The sequence below is a fragment of the Oncorhynchus tshawytscha genome, linkage group LG07 (genome assembly GCF_018296145.1).
Source record: "Oncorhynchus tshawytscha isolate Ot180627B linkage group LG07, Otsh_v2.0, whole genome shotgun sequence".
NCBI lineage: Eukaryota > Metazoa > Chordata > Actinopteri > Salmoniformes > Salmonidae > Oncorhynchus > Oncorhynchus tshawytscha.
Window position 1 is genome coordinate 64,834,266 of NC_056435.1, and position 13,506 is coordinate 64,847,771.

The 13,506-nt window shown below is 48.4% G+C and overlaps 1 protein-coding gene across 1 annotated transcript in view; it reads right to left on the reverse strand.

The window, feature by feature from the left end:
• Positions 1 to 203: 203 nt before the first annotated feature.
• Positions 204 to 13,506, reverse strand: part of slc12a5a (solute carrier family 12 member 5a) — a 175,100-nt gene continuing 161,797 nt past the window's right edge. The window contains exons 20-26 of the mRNA XM_042324822.1: positions 9,924 to 10,055; positions 9,389 to 9,496; positions 8,189 to 8,317; positions 6,791 to 6,984; positions 6,497 to 6,511; positions 6,016 to 6,149; positions 204 to 1,079 (exon numbers count right to left, since the gene is read on the reverse strand). Of these exons, the coding sequence (XP_042180756.1) occupies positions 988 to 1,079; positions 6,016 to 6,149; positions 6,497 to 6,511; positions 6,791 to 6,984; positions 8,189 to 8,317; positions 9,389 to 9,496; positions 9,924 to 10,055 (804 nt within the window). The 3' untranslated portion in view covers positions 204 to 987. The remainder of the gene's footprint in view (positions 1,080 to 6,015; positions 6,150 to 6,496; positions 6,512 to 6,790; positions 6,985 to 8,188; positions 8,318 to 9,388; positions 9,497 to 9,923; positions 10,056 to 13,506) is intronic.

Consider the following 13,506-nt stretch of genomic DNA (forward strand, 5'->3'; position numbering starts at 1 on the left):
CACACTGAACAACCCCAGCGCACCTAACCCTCTGTATCCTTCGACTCCATAGCCGAGTGACTAGGGATCCCGAGTGGCGCAGTGGTCTAAGGCACTGCATCTCAGTGCTCGAGGAGTCACAGACCCTGGTTCGATTCCAGGCTGTATCACAACCAGACATGATGGGGAGTCCCATAGGGTGGCGCACAATTGGCCCAGCGTCGTCCGGGTTAGGGTTTGGCCATCATTGTAAATAAGAATTTGTTCTGTACTGAGTTACCTAGTTAAATAAAGGTTACATCATTTATAATTGTTTTTAAACTAGTGAATTGATCAAAAGGCAGATGTGAAAAACACAAAAGCGGGTGGAGCTGGGCAGTGATGTCTAACTGCAAATTATTCAGCAGAGGGCCCTATTTTACACTATTTCATTTCAGAGTATTGACTGATAATCTTTCTGGCTGATTTGGAAGTGGCCTGAACCTTTCCTTTATAAGTTATTTGGGCCACGGAGAGGGGGAGACCAAGTCTCTGAGCATCTGTTATATTTGATATGAGGCTAAAAGCAGCTACCTCTGACATCATATAGGGCCAGAAAAGGGCTGGAAGAGTGAGGTGTATAGCTCTGTATCCAGTGAGCACAAGATGCTAAAAAATATATTTTTTAAAACATTTTTTTCAACCCCAAATAGGTATTTTCAGCATCTTTTCGACCAAAAATATATGTATTTCCAGCGTGTTTTCAAGCTAAAATACATATTTTCAGCATTTATTTAACCCAATATAAATCTTTTAACTTCTTGTGCTCATAGGGGTGGGGTGGTGTATGGGGTGAACTTATTTAAACCGTGTATGTGTGTTAGGCAAACAGAATATCATTTAGAGCGAGCTGGTCTATTGCTTGGGTGTGAGGGGAGTGTCTTACAAACACAAATGGAAGTGGGGTATTTTTTCTAGATGTGGGGTTCGGGAGATGAAGGGGTTCGTAGGGGAGAAAGGTCTGCTCTCTCAAGAGTAGATGGTGATGACCTCGCGACCGCCACCACGAACCAGGAGGACCCTGTTGAGACCCTCAGTCAGGACCTCCAGGAACTCCATGTCTGAGAGAGAAAGTTCAGGAAAACAACTAACGGGTGTACCTCTATAGCCCCAAGCTATTGTTTACTAGTAGACAGATACTTACCTGTAATGGCATGTGACACAGCTTCTATGGGCACATAGAATGATGTAACACAGTCGTTCCCAACCGGGGGTACTTGGCCTATCCACAGGGGTACTTGGCCTATCCACAGGGGTACTTGGCCTATTCACAGGGGTACTTGGCCTATCCACAGGGGTACTTGGCCTATCCACAGGGGTACTTGGCCTATCCACAGGGGGTACTTGGCCTATCCACAGGGGTACTTGGCCTATCCACAGGGGGTACATTTACGATAGCAAATGTCAATTTACAACAAAAAAAAATGACGTTTTCGTCTTTTGAGCTTCTAGTCATGAAATCTATGCAGCCTACTCAAATCACTTTTTATAGCTACTGTTTACAGGCCTCCTGGGCCATATACAGCGTTCCTCACTGAGTTCCCTGAATTCCTATCGGACCTTGTAGTCATAGCAGATAATATTCTAATCTTTGGTGACTTTAATATTCACATGGAAAAGTCCACAGACCCACTCCAAAAGGCTTTCGGAGCCATCATCGACTCAGTGGGTTTTGTCCAACATGTCTCTGGACCCACTCACTGTCACAGTCATACGCTGGACCTAGTTTTGTCCCATGGAATAAATGTTGTGGATCTGAATGTTTTTCCTCATAATCCTGGACTATTGGACCACCATTTTATTACGTTTGCAATTGCAACAAATAATCTGCTCAGACCCCAACCAAGGAACATCAAAAGTCGTGCTATAAATTCACAGACAACACAAAGATTCCTTGATGTCCTTCCAGATTCCCTTTGTCTACCCAAGGACGCCAGAGGACAAAAATCAGTTAACCACCTAACTGAGGAACTCAATTTAACCTTGCGCAATACCCTAGATGCAGTTGCACCCCTAAAAACTAAAAACATTTCTCATAAGAAACTAGCTCCCTGGTACACAGAAAATACCCGAGCTCTGAAGCAAGCTTCCAGAAAATTGGAACGGAAATGGCGTCACACCAAACTGGAAGTCTTCCGACTAGCTTGGAAAGACAGTACCGTGCAGTACCGAAGAGCCCTTACTGCTGCTCGATCATCCTATTTTTCTAACTTAATTGAGGAAAATAAGAACAATCCAAAATTCCTTTTTGATACTGTCGCAAAGCTAACTAAAAAGCAGCATTCCCCAAGAGAGGATGACTTTCACTTTAGCAGTGATAAATTCATGAACTTCTTTGAGGAAAAAATTATGATTATTAGAAAGCAAATTACGGACTCCTCTTTAAATCTGCGTATTCCTTCAAAGCTCAGTTGTCCTGAGTCTGCACAACTCTCCCAGGACCTAGGATCAAGAGAGACGCTCAAGTGTTTTAGTACTATATCTCTTGACACAATGATGAAAATAATCATGGCCTCTAAACCTTCAAGCTGCATACTGGACCCTATTCCAACTAAACTACTGAAAGAGTTGCTTCCTGTGCTTGGCCCTCCTATGTTGAATATAATAAACGGCTCTCTATCCACCGGATGTGTACCAAACTCACTAAAAGTGGCAGTAATAAAGCCTCTCTTGAAAAAGCCAAACCTTGACCCAGAAAATATAAAAAACTATCGGCCTATATCGAATCTTCCATTCCTCTCAAAAAATTTAGAAAAGGCTGTTGCGCTGCAACTTACTGCCTTCCTGAAGACAAACAATGTATACGAAATGCTTCAGTCTGGTTTTAGACCCCATCATAGCACTGAGACGGCACTTGTGAAGGTGGTAAATGACATTTTAATGGCATCGGACCGAGGCTCTGCATCTGTCCTCGTGCTCCTAGACCTTAGTGCTGCTTTTGATACCATCGATCACCACATTCTTTTGGCGAGATTGGAAACCCAAATTGGTCTACACGGACAAGTTCTGGCCTGGTTTAGATCTTATCTGTCGGAAAGATATCAGTTTGTCTCTGTGAATGGTTTGTCCTCTGACAAATCAACTGTACATTTCGGTGTTCCTCAAGGTTCCGTTTTAGGACCACTATTGTTTTCACTATATATTTGACCTCTTGGGGATGTTATTCGAAAACATAATGTTAACTTTCACTGCTATGCGGATGAAACACAGCTGTACATTTCAATGAAACATGGTGAAGCCCCAAAATTGCCCTTGCTAGAAGCATGTGTTTCAGACATAAGGAAGTAGATGGCTGCAAACTTTCTACTTTTAAACTCGGACAAAACAGAGATGCTTGTTCTAGGTCCCAAGAAACAAAGAGATCTTCTGTTGAATCTGACAATTAATCTTAATGGTTGTACAGTCGTCTCAAATAAAACTCTGAAGGACCTCGGCGTTACTCTGGACCCTGATCTCTCTTTTGAAGAACATATCAAGACCATTTCAAGGACAGCTTTTTTCCATCTACGTAACATTGCAAAAATCAGAAACTTTCTGTCCAAAAATGATGCAGAAAAATTAATCCATGCTTTTGTCACTTCTAGGTTAGACTACTGCAATGCTCTACTTTCCGTCTACCCGGATAAAGCACTAAATAAACTTCAGTTGGTGCTAAATACGGCTGCTAGAATCCTGACCAGAACCAAAAAATGTGATCATATTACTCCAGTGCTAGCCTCTCTACACTGGCTTCCTGTCAAAGCAAGGGCTGATTTCAAGGTTTTACTGCTAACCTACAAAGCATTACATGGGCTTGCTCCTACCTATCTCTCTGATTTGGTCCTGCCGTACATACCTACACGTACGCTACGGTCACAAGACGCAGGCCTCCTAATTGTCCCTAGAATTTCTAAGCAAACAGCTGGAGGCAGGGCTTTCTCCTATAGAGCTCCATTTTTATGGAACGGTCTGCCTACCCATGTCAGAGACGCAAACTCGGTCTCAACCTTTAAGTCTTTACTGAAGACTTATCTCTTCAGTGGGTCATATGATTGAGTGTAGTCTGGCCCAGGAGTGGGAAGGTGAACGGAAAGGCTCTGGAGCAACAAACCGCCCTTGCTGTCTCTGCCTGGCCGGTTCCCCTCTTTCCACTGGGATTCTCTGCCTCTAACCCTATTACAGGGGCTGAGTCACTGGCTTACTGGGGCCCTCTCATGCCGTCCCTGGAAGGGGTGCGTCACCTGAGTGGGTTGATTCACTGATGTGGTCATCCTGTCTGGGTTGGCGCCCCCCCTTGGGTTGTGCCATGGCGGAGATCTTTGTGGGCTATACTCAGCCTTGTCTCAGGATGGTAAGTTGGTGGTTGAAGATATCCCTCTAGTGGTGTGGGGGCTGTGCTTTGGCAAAGTGGTGGGGTTATATCCTTCCTGTTTGGCCCTGTCCGGGGGTGTCCTCGGATGGGGCCACAGTGTCTCCTGACCCCTCCTGTCTCAGCCTCCAGTATTTATGCTGCAGTAGTTTATGTGTCGGGGGGCTAGGGTCAGTTTGTTATATCTGGAGTACTTCTCCTGTCCTATTCGGTGTCCTGTGTGAATCTTTGTGCTTTCTCTAATTCTCTCCTTCTCTCTTTCTTTCTCTCTCTCAGAGGACCTGAGCCCTAGGACCATGCCCCAGGACTACCTGACATGATGACTCCTTGCTGTCCCCAGTCCACCTGACCGTGCTGCTGCTCCAGTTTCAACTGTTCTGCCTTATTATTATTTGACCATGCTGGTCATTTATGAACATTTGAACATCTTGGCCATGTTCTGTTATAATCTGCACCCGGCACAGCCAGAAGAGGACTGGCCACCCCACATAGCCTGGTTCCTCTCTAGGTTTCTTCCTAGGTTTTGGCCTTTCTAGGGAGTTTTTCCTAGCCACCGTGCTTCTACACCTGCATTGCTTGCTGTTTGGGGTTTTAGGCTGGGTTTCTGTACAGCACTTTGAGATATCAGCTGATGTACGAAGGGCTATATAAATAAATGTGATTTGATTTGATTTACTTGGCCTATCCACAGGGGTACTTGGCCTATCCACAGGGGTACTTGAGAAGACTGGTAAAATGCATGAGGGGTATTTCAGGGGTACTCCCGGCAGAGCAAAATTCAGTTGGTGATACAGATACCAAAAAATGTTGGGAACCACTGACGTAACACGTACTCCATTCTGTAAACCTGCCATGGGGGTGTTAACTTTATGTAACACGTACTCCATTCTGTAAACCTGCCATGGGGGTGTTAACTTTATGTAACACGTACTCCATTCTGTAAACCTGCCATGGGGGTGTTAACTTTATGTAACACGTACTCCATTCTGTAAACCTGCCATGGGGGTGTTAACTTTATGTAACACGTACTCCATTCTGTAAACCTGCCATGGGGGTGTTAACTTTATGTAACACGTACTCCATTCTGTAAACCTGCCATGGGGGTGTTAACTTTACGTAACACGTACTCCATTCTGTAAACCTGCCATGGGGTGTAAACTCCATTCTGTAAACCTGCCATGGGGGTGTTAACTTTATGTTACTCCATTCTGTAAACCTGCCAGGGGGTGTTAAGGGAGGTAACACGACTCCATTCTGAAACCTGCCAGGGGGGAGAGACAGAGGGATTCTGGAAACCTGCCATGGGGGTGTTAACTTTAGTAACAGACCCAGAAAGATGGGGGAGTTACACAGAGAGACATTCTGTAAACCTGCCAGGGGAGAGTAACACGACTCCATTCTGTAAAGCCAGAGAGAGTAACAGGGAGGGAGAGAGAGAGAGAGAGAGGGAGAGAGAGAGACACACACAGAGAGAGAGAGACACACAGAGAGAGAGAGAGAGAGACACAGAGAGAGAGAGAGAGACACACAGAGAGAGAGAGAGAGAGAGAGAGACAGAGAGAGAGAGAGAGAGAGAGAGAGAGAGAGAGAGAGAGAGAGAGAGAGACACAGAGAGAGAGAGAGAGACACAGAGAGAGAAAGAAGGATACAGTTCTCGTCTCCAGACCGGTTATTGGGCGGCCCAGGCATATTGAGGAGCACCAGCTTGGCCTCTGAGGATTTCTTCACGATGACACCATTCAGCCTCAGTGCCGTGTGCATGCGCCTCACATTGGACTGGTTTCTGGTGGGAAAAAAACAAGATGGTCTCTACTAAGCTCCAAACCAAAGCTTCATTTGGTCATAATGCAGTATTATTTTGAGGCATTCAGCAAAACAAAATGTGGAACAGCAACCTCTTCAGGCTACTAATTCACAAACAGCTGAAACAAATGGTCACTCTTTCACTCATTCATTCTGTCACTTCTGCATTAACTTTTTCATTTGGAAACACTCAAGACATAATCAACTTGTGCTATGCTGACTTGATCCATGGAATTTTAGAGGAAATGTGTGTATATATATATATATGTGTACCAGACCTCAGTTTTATGTAAGCTCCAGCAAAGTTTGAGCTCTGGAAATACTTACAGGTTTTCCCACTCACTGCAGCATGGCATGGAGAGAAACACAAGGTTAAAGGATAGAATCCTAAACGAACAGATTTTTCTCTGTACTGACAGTGCTCTATCATGAAAACTTTACTGTTGACATGCACACGTAAAGTTGTTTTGGGTGAACTATCCTTTCAAGATGTTGAATTTAAACTGCTGCCATTTTAAAACTGAAAGTCCCAAGATGTGAAGAACGCCAATCAGAAAGTTACTCTTCAGGAACTTTCAGTTCCAACATGAGAGTACACCGGTTTTGCCAAACCACACTCACGGCTTCATGTTGAAAATGTCTTTGATGCCCTGCGGCGTGGAGGCGCCAGGCGGCTTGGCCGGCTCGCCGTCGGCCTTTTCTGTCCAGGTCATCTGGACCTGTGCAGACCCTGGGGTCTGGGCCCCCCCCTCGGAGGCTGGAGTCAGAGGGGTAGCCGGACTGGTCGGGCTGGTGCTGTCGTGGATGAGCTGGACCTGAGTGGGAGGGGACACAGCGACAGAGGCAGACTGAGACCACGAGACAGAGGGGGAAGTGACGAGGTGAGATGAGACGAGTTGGAACCACAGAGTGAGTGTGAGGGTCAGAGGAGGGAGAGAGAGAGATCCGTTATCGAGAAGGCCTTGCATTTGGAGGTCAGTCATACAGTTGGGCTGATTAAAAAGTAAGTCTGAAAAAGAATGATTGAACCAACACATCTGTAGCCTACTCACCTTATTACGACTTGTGATCCATGGCCAGAAATTCAAAGGCAGGCAATACCTTTCCTGACTTTTTCCCTAACTGTTACACATACGAACAACAAAGGCCTACGATGCATTTCCTGGTATCCCATGAAATACTTTGACTAGTCGAGAGCCTGTGTGAGTCTTGGTCCTCAGACTTACCCAGTCACTTCACAATAAGTCTGGTAAATGAATTCTTGTAAGTGGTTGACCTCCCAGGTCAACACCATCAGTTCACAACACTAGACCAGGTTTACTGACCTCCCAGGTCAACACCATCAGTTCACAACACTAGACCAGGTTTACTGACCTCCCAGGTCAACACCATCAGTTCACAACACTAGACCAGGTTTACTGACCTCCCAGGTCAACACCATCAGTTCACAACGCCAGACCAGGGTTACTGACCTCCCAGGTCAACACCATCAGTTCACAACGCCAGACCAGGGTTACTGACCTCCCAGGTCAACACCATCAGTTCACAACGCCAGACCAGGGTTATTGACCTCCCAGGTCAACACCATCAGTTCACAACGCCAGACCAGGGTTACTGACCTCCCAGGTCAACACCATCAGTTCACAACGCCAGACCAGGGTTACTGACCTCCCAGGTCAACACCATCAGTTCACAACGCCAGACCTTTAACCATTCCCTGACCATGCCTCACCGCAAAATAAACAACCTTACAAAAACACTGGTATGGTGAGTTGGAAGTTTAAAAATCCACTACTTCAGGGTTACTGACCTCAATGTCAACACCAGCGGTTCACAACCCCAGCCCCTTAACCATTCCTAGACCATGCCTGACTGCAATTTTCCTCACAGCATAAAAAAGTAAGGAAATTAGAAAAACAAATACGCAGGCACTGGCCTGTTAGCAGGAATTCTTAATTATACAGTATACCCTGGTTAGAGAGAATGTGGCTCGGTTGACCGGACAGTATCAGTACCAACCTCTTCCTCTGGTTTCTCCACCTTGCTGCTCACCCCAGGCTGTTCTTCGGTCACACTCAGCTGGGTGGTCACCACCGCCGGATTCTTACGTCGGATGGATCCGCGGGATGAGTCTGTGATGCTCTGGATCTGTGAAAGGAAGGCAAACGGCTGAATGAAGACGCTAGTATCCTTTTCACAACACGGATACAAACTGAGCCAAGCTGCATTGAGATGGTCTGCTTACGCATCAATCGTAGTTGCTGGAACCATGGTGGAGAGGACAATGAGGAAATAAAAAACAGAGCCAGCACAGTTCGGTTTTGTATGAACCCAGCATAGGAGTGCTAATATCATCACAATATGATTGATAAGTTGTTTTGCGTCGTCTACACGGAGACAAAACAAGGTTTTGAACGTTGACGTCTTCAGAACATTGTCTGTCAATGTAGACAATTCAATCCCTTTTGGGTGAATCAATACTGTCTTCACTTTGTTCTTTTGTCTTAATTGTAATTAAAGTAATAGTTAGTTTGGCATAGTGGAACTATGTCACTGCCTTGTCCGCTTGTTGCCCACTTCCCCAGGACACAAAATAGCAGCAAGTAAGATGGAGATCAGAGATCACAGGTTATCTTTAATGAGTGCAGTTCGCATGTGGCTAGTTTGCTTCAACTACCTTCACTAAAACCCCTGCAGGTTTTGCTTGAAAATGTTGGTTTTGAATCGCCACGTTCTGGTACGTCTGCCTCGTGATTTGTTGGAGGGAAAAAAAGTCTCACCCTTTTCTAAGTTACAAAGAGAGTTTGTCATTAATCCAAGACCTTAGTCACTGCTGTTGCCTAGGGTCTGGGATTCTGAGACGAATTCAGACATGGTTCAATGGCATTGTGTTTTAATAAAAATTTTAAAATAATTCTACCTTTATTTATCTAGGCAAGTCAGTTAAGAACAAATTATTCTTTACAATGACGGTCTGCTGGGTCAATTGTGCGCCGCCCTATGGGACTCCCAATCATGGCCGGTTGTGATATTGCCTGGAATCTAACCAGGGTGTCTGTAGTGACGTCCCTAGCACTGAGATGCAGTGCCTTAGACCGCTGCGCCACTCAGTGTTGTGTGTTGTGGAGTACCATGGAGTAGCGGTGTGGTGAATGTAAAACCATAGAAATAGAATTATGGCCGTTTTCCATTCTAGTAATTATATTTCTAAAGCGGTACCTCTCTCTCTCGCTCGGTCTTGGTCAGGTTGATCTGCTTGAGGATCTGCGATCGCTGTTCCATCACCAGGGTCTTCTCATAGGTGTAGGCCGAGATGTCACTGTCGTGCTGAGAGAGGAGAGGCTTGGGTTAGAGCAACATCGAGGATGGGCAGAGACCAAAGAGGTTAGGTAGTATGTACAACTTGTTTTTACATGGAAGTTTAGAAGGTCTACGTGTTGGACAGCAGCATTTTTTGTCCATTCAAATAACATCAAATTCATCTGAAAAACAGTGTAGACATTGTTAATTTTGTAAATGACTATTGTAGCTAGAAACGGCATAAATAAAATAAAAACAAATATTTGTACTGTATATTTAAACAGATTTGTAGCTATGAGAAACAGTATGATGGATTAAACCAACTCAGGGGACCTATGTTCAATGTCTGAGTAGGCTTCAGCTGTAGGAACATGCAACAGACCCTTTAGGTACTGTATCTCTGTTATTACACACTGAACTTCCTCCCACCTGAAGCAGCCGTAGACAGACTTACCATTTCCACCACTTCAACCTCGGCATCGATACGCAGGTGATACAGGAAGGTGGTCAGGTCTTTCTTCATCTGGATGCTGTTGTCGTCCATCTGGGCCACGGTGAAGATGCGCATCTTACACTTCCTCCACACCTGTCGGCAGGAAAGAGGATTGTAACCTGCTCATCTATAACCTGTTTTACGGTAATCTGGTTAGAACCTTCATTATTTGGAACACAGTAGAAACTGCCATTGCATGTGTATCAGTGGAGGCTGGTGGGAGGAGCTATAGGATGACGGGCTCATTGTAATGGATGGAATTGGATAATTGGAACGGAGTCAAACGTGGTTTCCATTTGTTTGATACTGTTGCATTTATTCCATTCCAGCCACTACAGGGAGCCTGTTGTCACGCCCTGGTCAAAGTATTTTGTGTTTATCTTTATGTATTTGGTCAGGCCAGGGTGTGGCATGGGGTTTTTGTAATTGTGGTGTGTTTGTCTTGGGGTTTTGGTGGTGGTATTGGGATTGTAGCTTAGTGGGTTGTCTAGCAAGGTCTATGGCTGTCTGGAGTGGTTCTCAATCAGAGGCAGGTGCTTATCGTTGTCTCTGATTGGGAACCATTTAGGCAGCCATATTCTTTGAGTTTGTCGTGGGTGATTGTCCTTAGTGTCCTATGTGTACTCGTTGTTAGTTTGCACCAGATAGGCTGTTTCGGTTTCGTTTATTGTTTTTTTATAAGTTCGTGTTTCTTTGTTATATTAAACATGGATCGCAATCGACACGCTGCAGTTTGGTCCGACTCTCTTTCATCACCACTAGAAAACCGTTACAGAATCACCCACCACCAACGGACCAAGCGGCGTGTCAACAGGCAGGAGCAGCCGAAAAAGGAGATGCTCACCAAGGATTTCTGGTCATGGGAGGAGATCTTCGACGGGAGAGGACCCTGGGCTAAACCAGGGAGTGTAGCCGCCCAAAGGAGCAACAGGAGAAGAGGCACAGAGGCAGCAGCAGCAGGAGCAGCAGCAGCTACAGTGGGAGAGGTTGCACCACCTGGAGTTATGGACATGGGAGGAGGAATTGACGGTAAAGGACCCTGGAATGAGCCTGAGATTATTGTCGCCCCAAAGCCGAGCTGGAGGCAGCAAAAGCAGAGAGGCGGCATTATGAGGAGCTAGCACGGCAGAGCGGATGGAAGCCCGAGAGTCAGCCCCAAAAATTTCTTGGGGGGGGGCTTACAGGGAGTATGGCTATGCCAGGTAGGAGACCTGCGCAAACTCCCTGTGCTTACCGGGGGGCTGGAGAGACCGGGCAGGCACCGTGTTATGCTGTGGAGCGCACGGTGTCTCCAGTGCGGGTGCACAGCCCGGTTCGGTATATTCCAGCTTCTCGTATCGGCCGGGCTAGAGTGGGCATCGAGCCAGGTAAGGTTGGGCAGGCTCGGTGCTCAAGAGCTCCAGTGCGCCTGCACGGTCCGGTCTATCCAGTACCACCTCCACACCCCAGCCCTCCGGTAGCAGCTCCCCGCACCAGGCTTCCTGTGCGTGTCCTCGATCCAGTACCACCAGTTCCAGCACCACGCACCAGGCCTTCAGTGTGCCTCGCCTGTTCAGCGCAGCCAGCGCTTTTCTCCTCTCCTGCGCTGCTGGAGTCTCCCGCCTGTTTAACGCAGCCAGAGCCTTCCTCCTCTACAGCGCTGCCGGAGCCTCCCGCCTGTTCAGCGCAGCCAGAGCCTTTCTCCTCTACAGCGCTGCCGGAGCCTCCCGCCTGTTCAGCGCAGCCAGAGCCTTCCTCCTCTACAGCGCTGCCGGAGTCTTCCGCCTGTTTAGCGCAGCCAGAGCCTTCCTCCGACACAGCGCTGCAGGAGTCTCCCGCCTGTTCAGCGCAGCCAGAGCTGCCAGTCTGCATGAAGCAGCCAGAGCTGTCAGTCTGCATGGAGCAGCCAGAGCTGTCAGTCTACATGAAGCAGCCCGAGCTGCCAGTCTGCATGAAGCAGCCAGTCTACATGGAGCAGCCAGAGCTGTCAGTCTACATGAAGCAGCCCGAGCTGCCAGTCTGCATGAAGCAGCCAGTCTACATGGAGCAGCCAGAGCTGTCAGTCCGCATGGAGCAGCCAGAGCTGTCAGTCCGCATGGAGCAGCCAGAGCTGTCAGTCTGCATGGAGCAGCCAGAGCTGTCAGTCCGCATGGAGCAGCCAGAGCTGTCAGTCTACATGAAGCAGCCCGAGCTGCCAGTCTGCATGAAGCAGCCAGTCTACATAGAGCAGCCAGAGCTGCCAGTCTGCATGAAGCAGCCAGAGCTGTCAGTCTGCATGGAGCAGTCAGAGCTGTCAGTCTGCATGGAGGAGCCAGAGCTGTCAGTCTACATGAAGCAGCCCGAGCTGCCAGTCTGCATGAAGCAGTCAGTCTACATGGAGCAGCCAGAGCTGTCAGTCCGCATGGAGCAGCCAGAGCTGTCAGTCTACATGAAGCAGCCCGAGCTGCCAGTCTGCATGAAGCAGCCAGTCTACATGGAGCAGCCAGAGCTGTCAGTCTGCATGAAGCAGCCAGAGCTGTCAGTCTGCATGGAGCAGCCAGTCTGCATGGAGCAGCCAGTCTGCACGGAGCTGTCAGTCTGCACGGAGCTGTCAGTCTGCACGGAGCTGTCAGTCTGTAAGGAGCTGCCAGTCTGCAAGGAGCTGCCAGTCTGCAAGGAGCTGCCAGTCAGCACGGAGCCGCCAGAGCGGTCAGTCTGTAAGAAGCCGCCAGAGCTGTCAGCCTATATGGAGCAGCTAGTGCCGCCAGTCTGCCCAGCGCCGCCAGTGCCCCCGTCTGCCCAGCATCGCCAGTCTGCCCAGCGCCATCAGTCTGCCCAGCATCGCCAGTCTGCCCAGCATCGCCAGTCTGCCCAGCATCGCCAGTCTGCCCAGCATCGCCAGTCTGCCCAGCACCGCCAGTCTGCCCAGCGTCGTCAGTCTGCCCAGCGTCGTCAGTCTGCCCAGCACCGCCAGTCTGCCCGGCGCCGCCAGTCTGCCCGGCGCCGCCAGTCTGCCCGGCGCCGCCGGTCTGTCCAGATCTGCCAGTCAACCAGACTCTTCCAGATCTGCCAGTCAACCAGACTCTTCCAGATCTGCCAGTCAACCAGACTCTTCCAGATCTGCCAGTCAACCAGACTCTTCCAGATCTGCCAGTCAACCAGACTCTTCCAGATCTGCCAGTCAGCCAGGATCTGCCAGTCAGCCAGGATCTGCTGAAACCACCAGCCAGCCAGGAGCTGGTAGATCTATCTACCTGCCTGAGCTTCCTCTCACTCCTGAGCTTCCTCTCACTCCTGAGCTTCCTCTCACTCCTGAGCTTCCTCTCACTCCTGAGCTTTCTCTCACTCCTGAGCTTTCTCTCACTCCTGAGCTTTCTCTCACTCCCGAGCTTCCCCTCAGTCCCGAGCTGCCTCGGTCCCGAGCTGTCCTTCAGTCCCGATCTGTTCCTCAGTCCAGTGGGGTTCTGGGTGAGGACTACTAGGCCATGGTCGGCGGCGAGGGTGGACTATCCAGGGACGAAGGGAGAGGGGACTAAGACATTAAAGGAGTGGGGTCCACGCCCCGCGCCGGAGCCGCCACCATGGA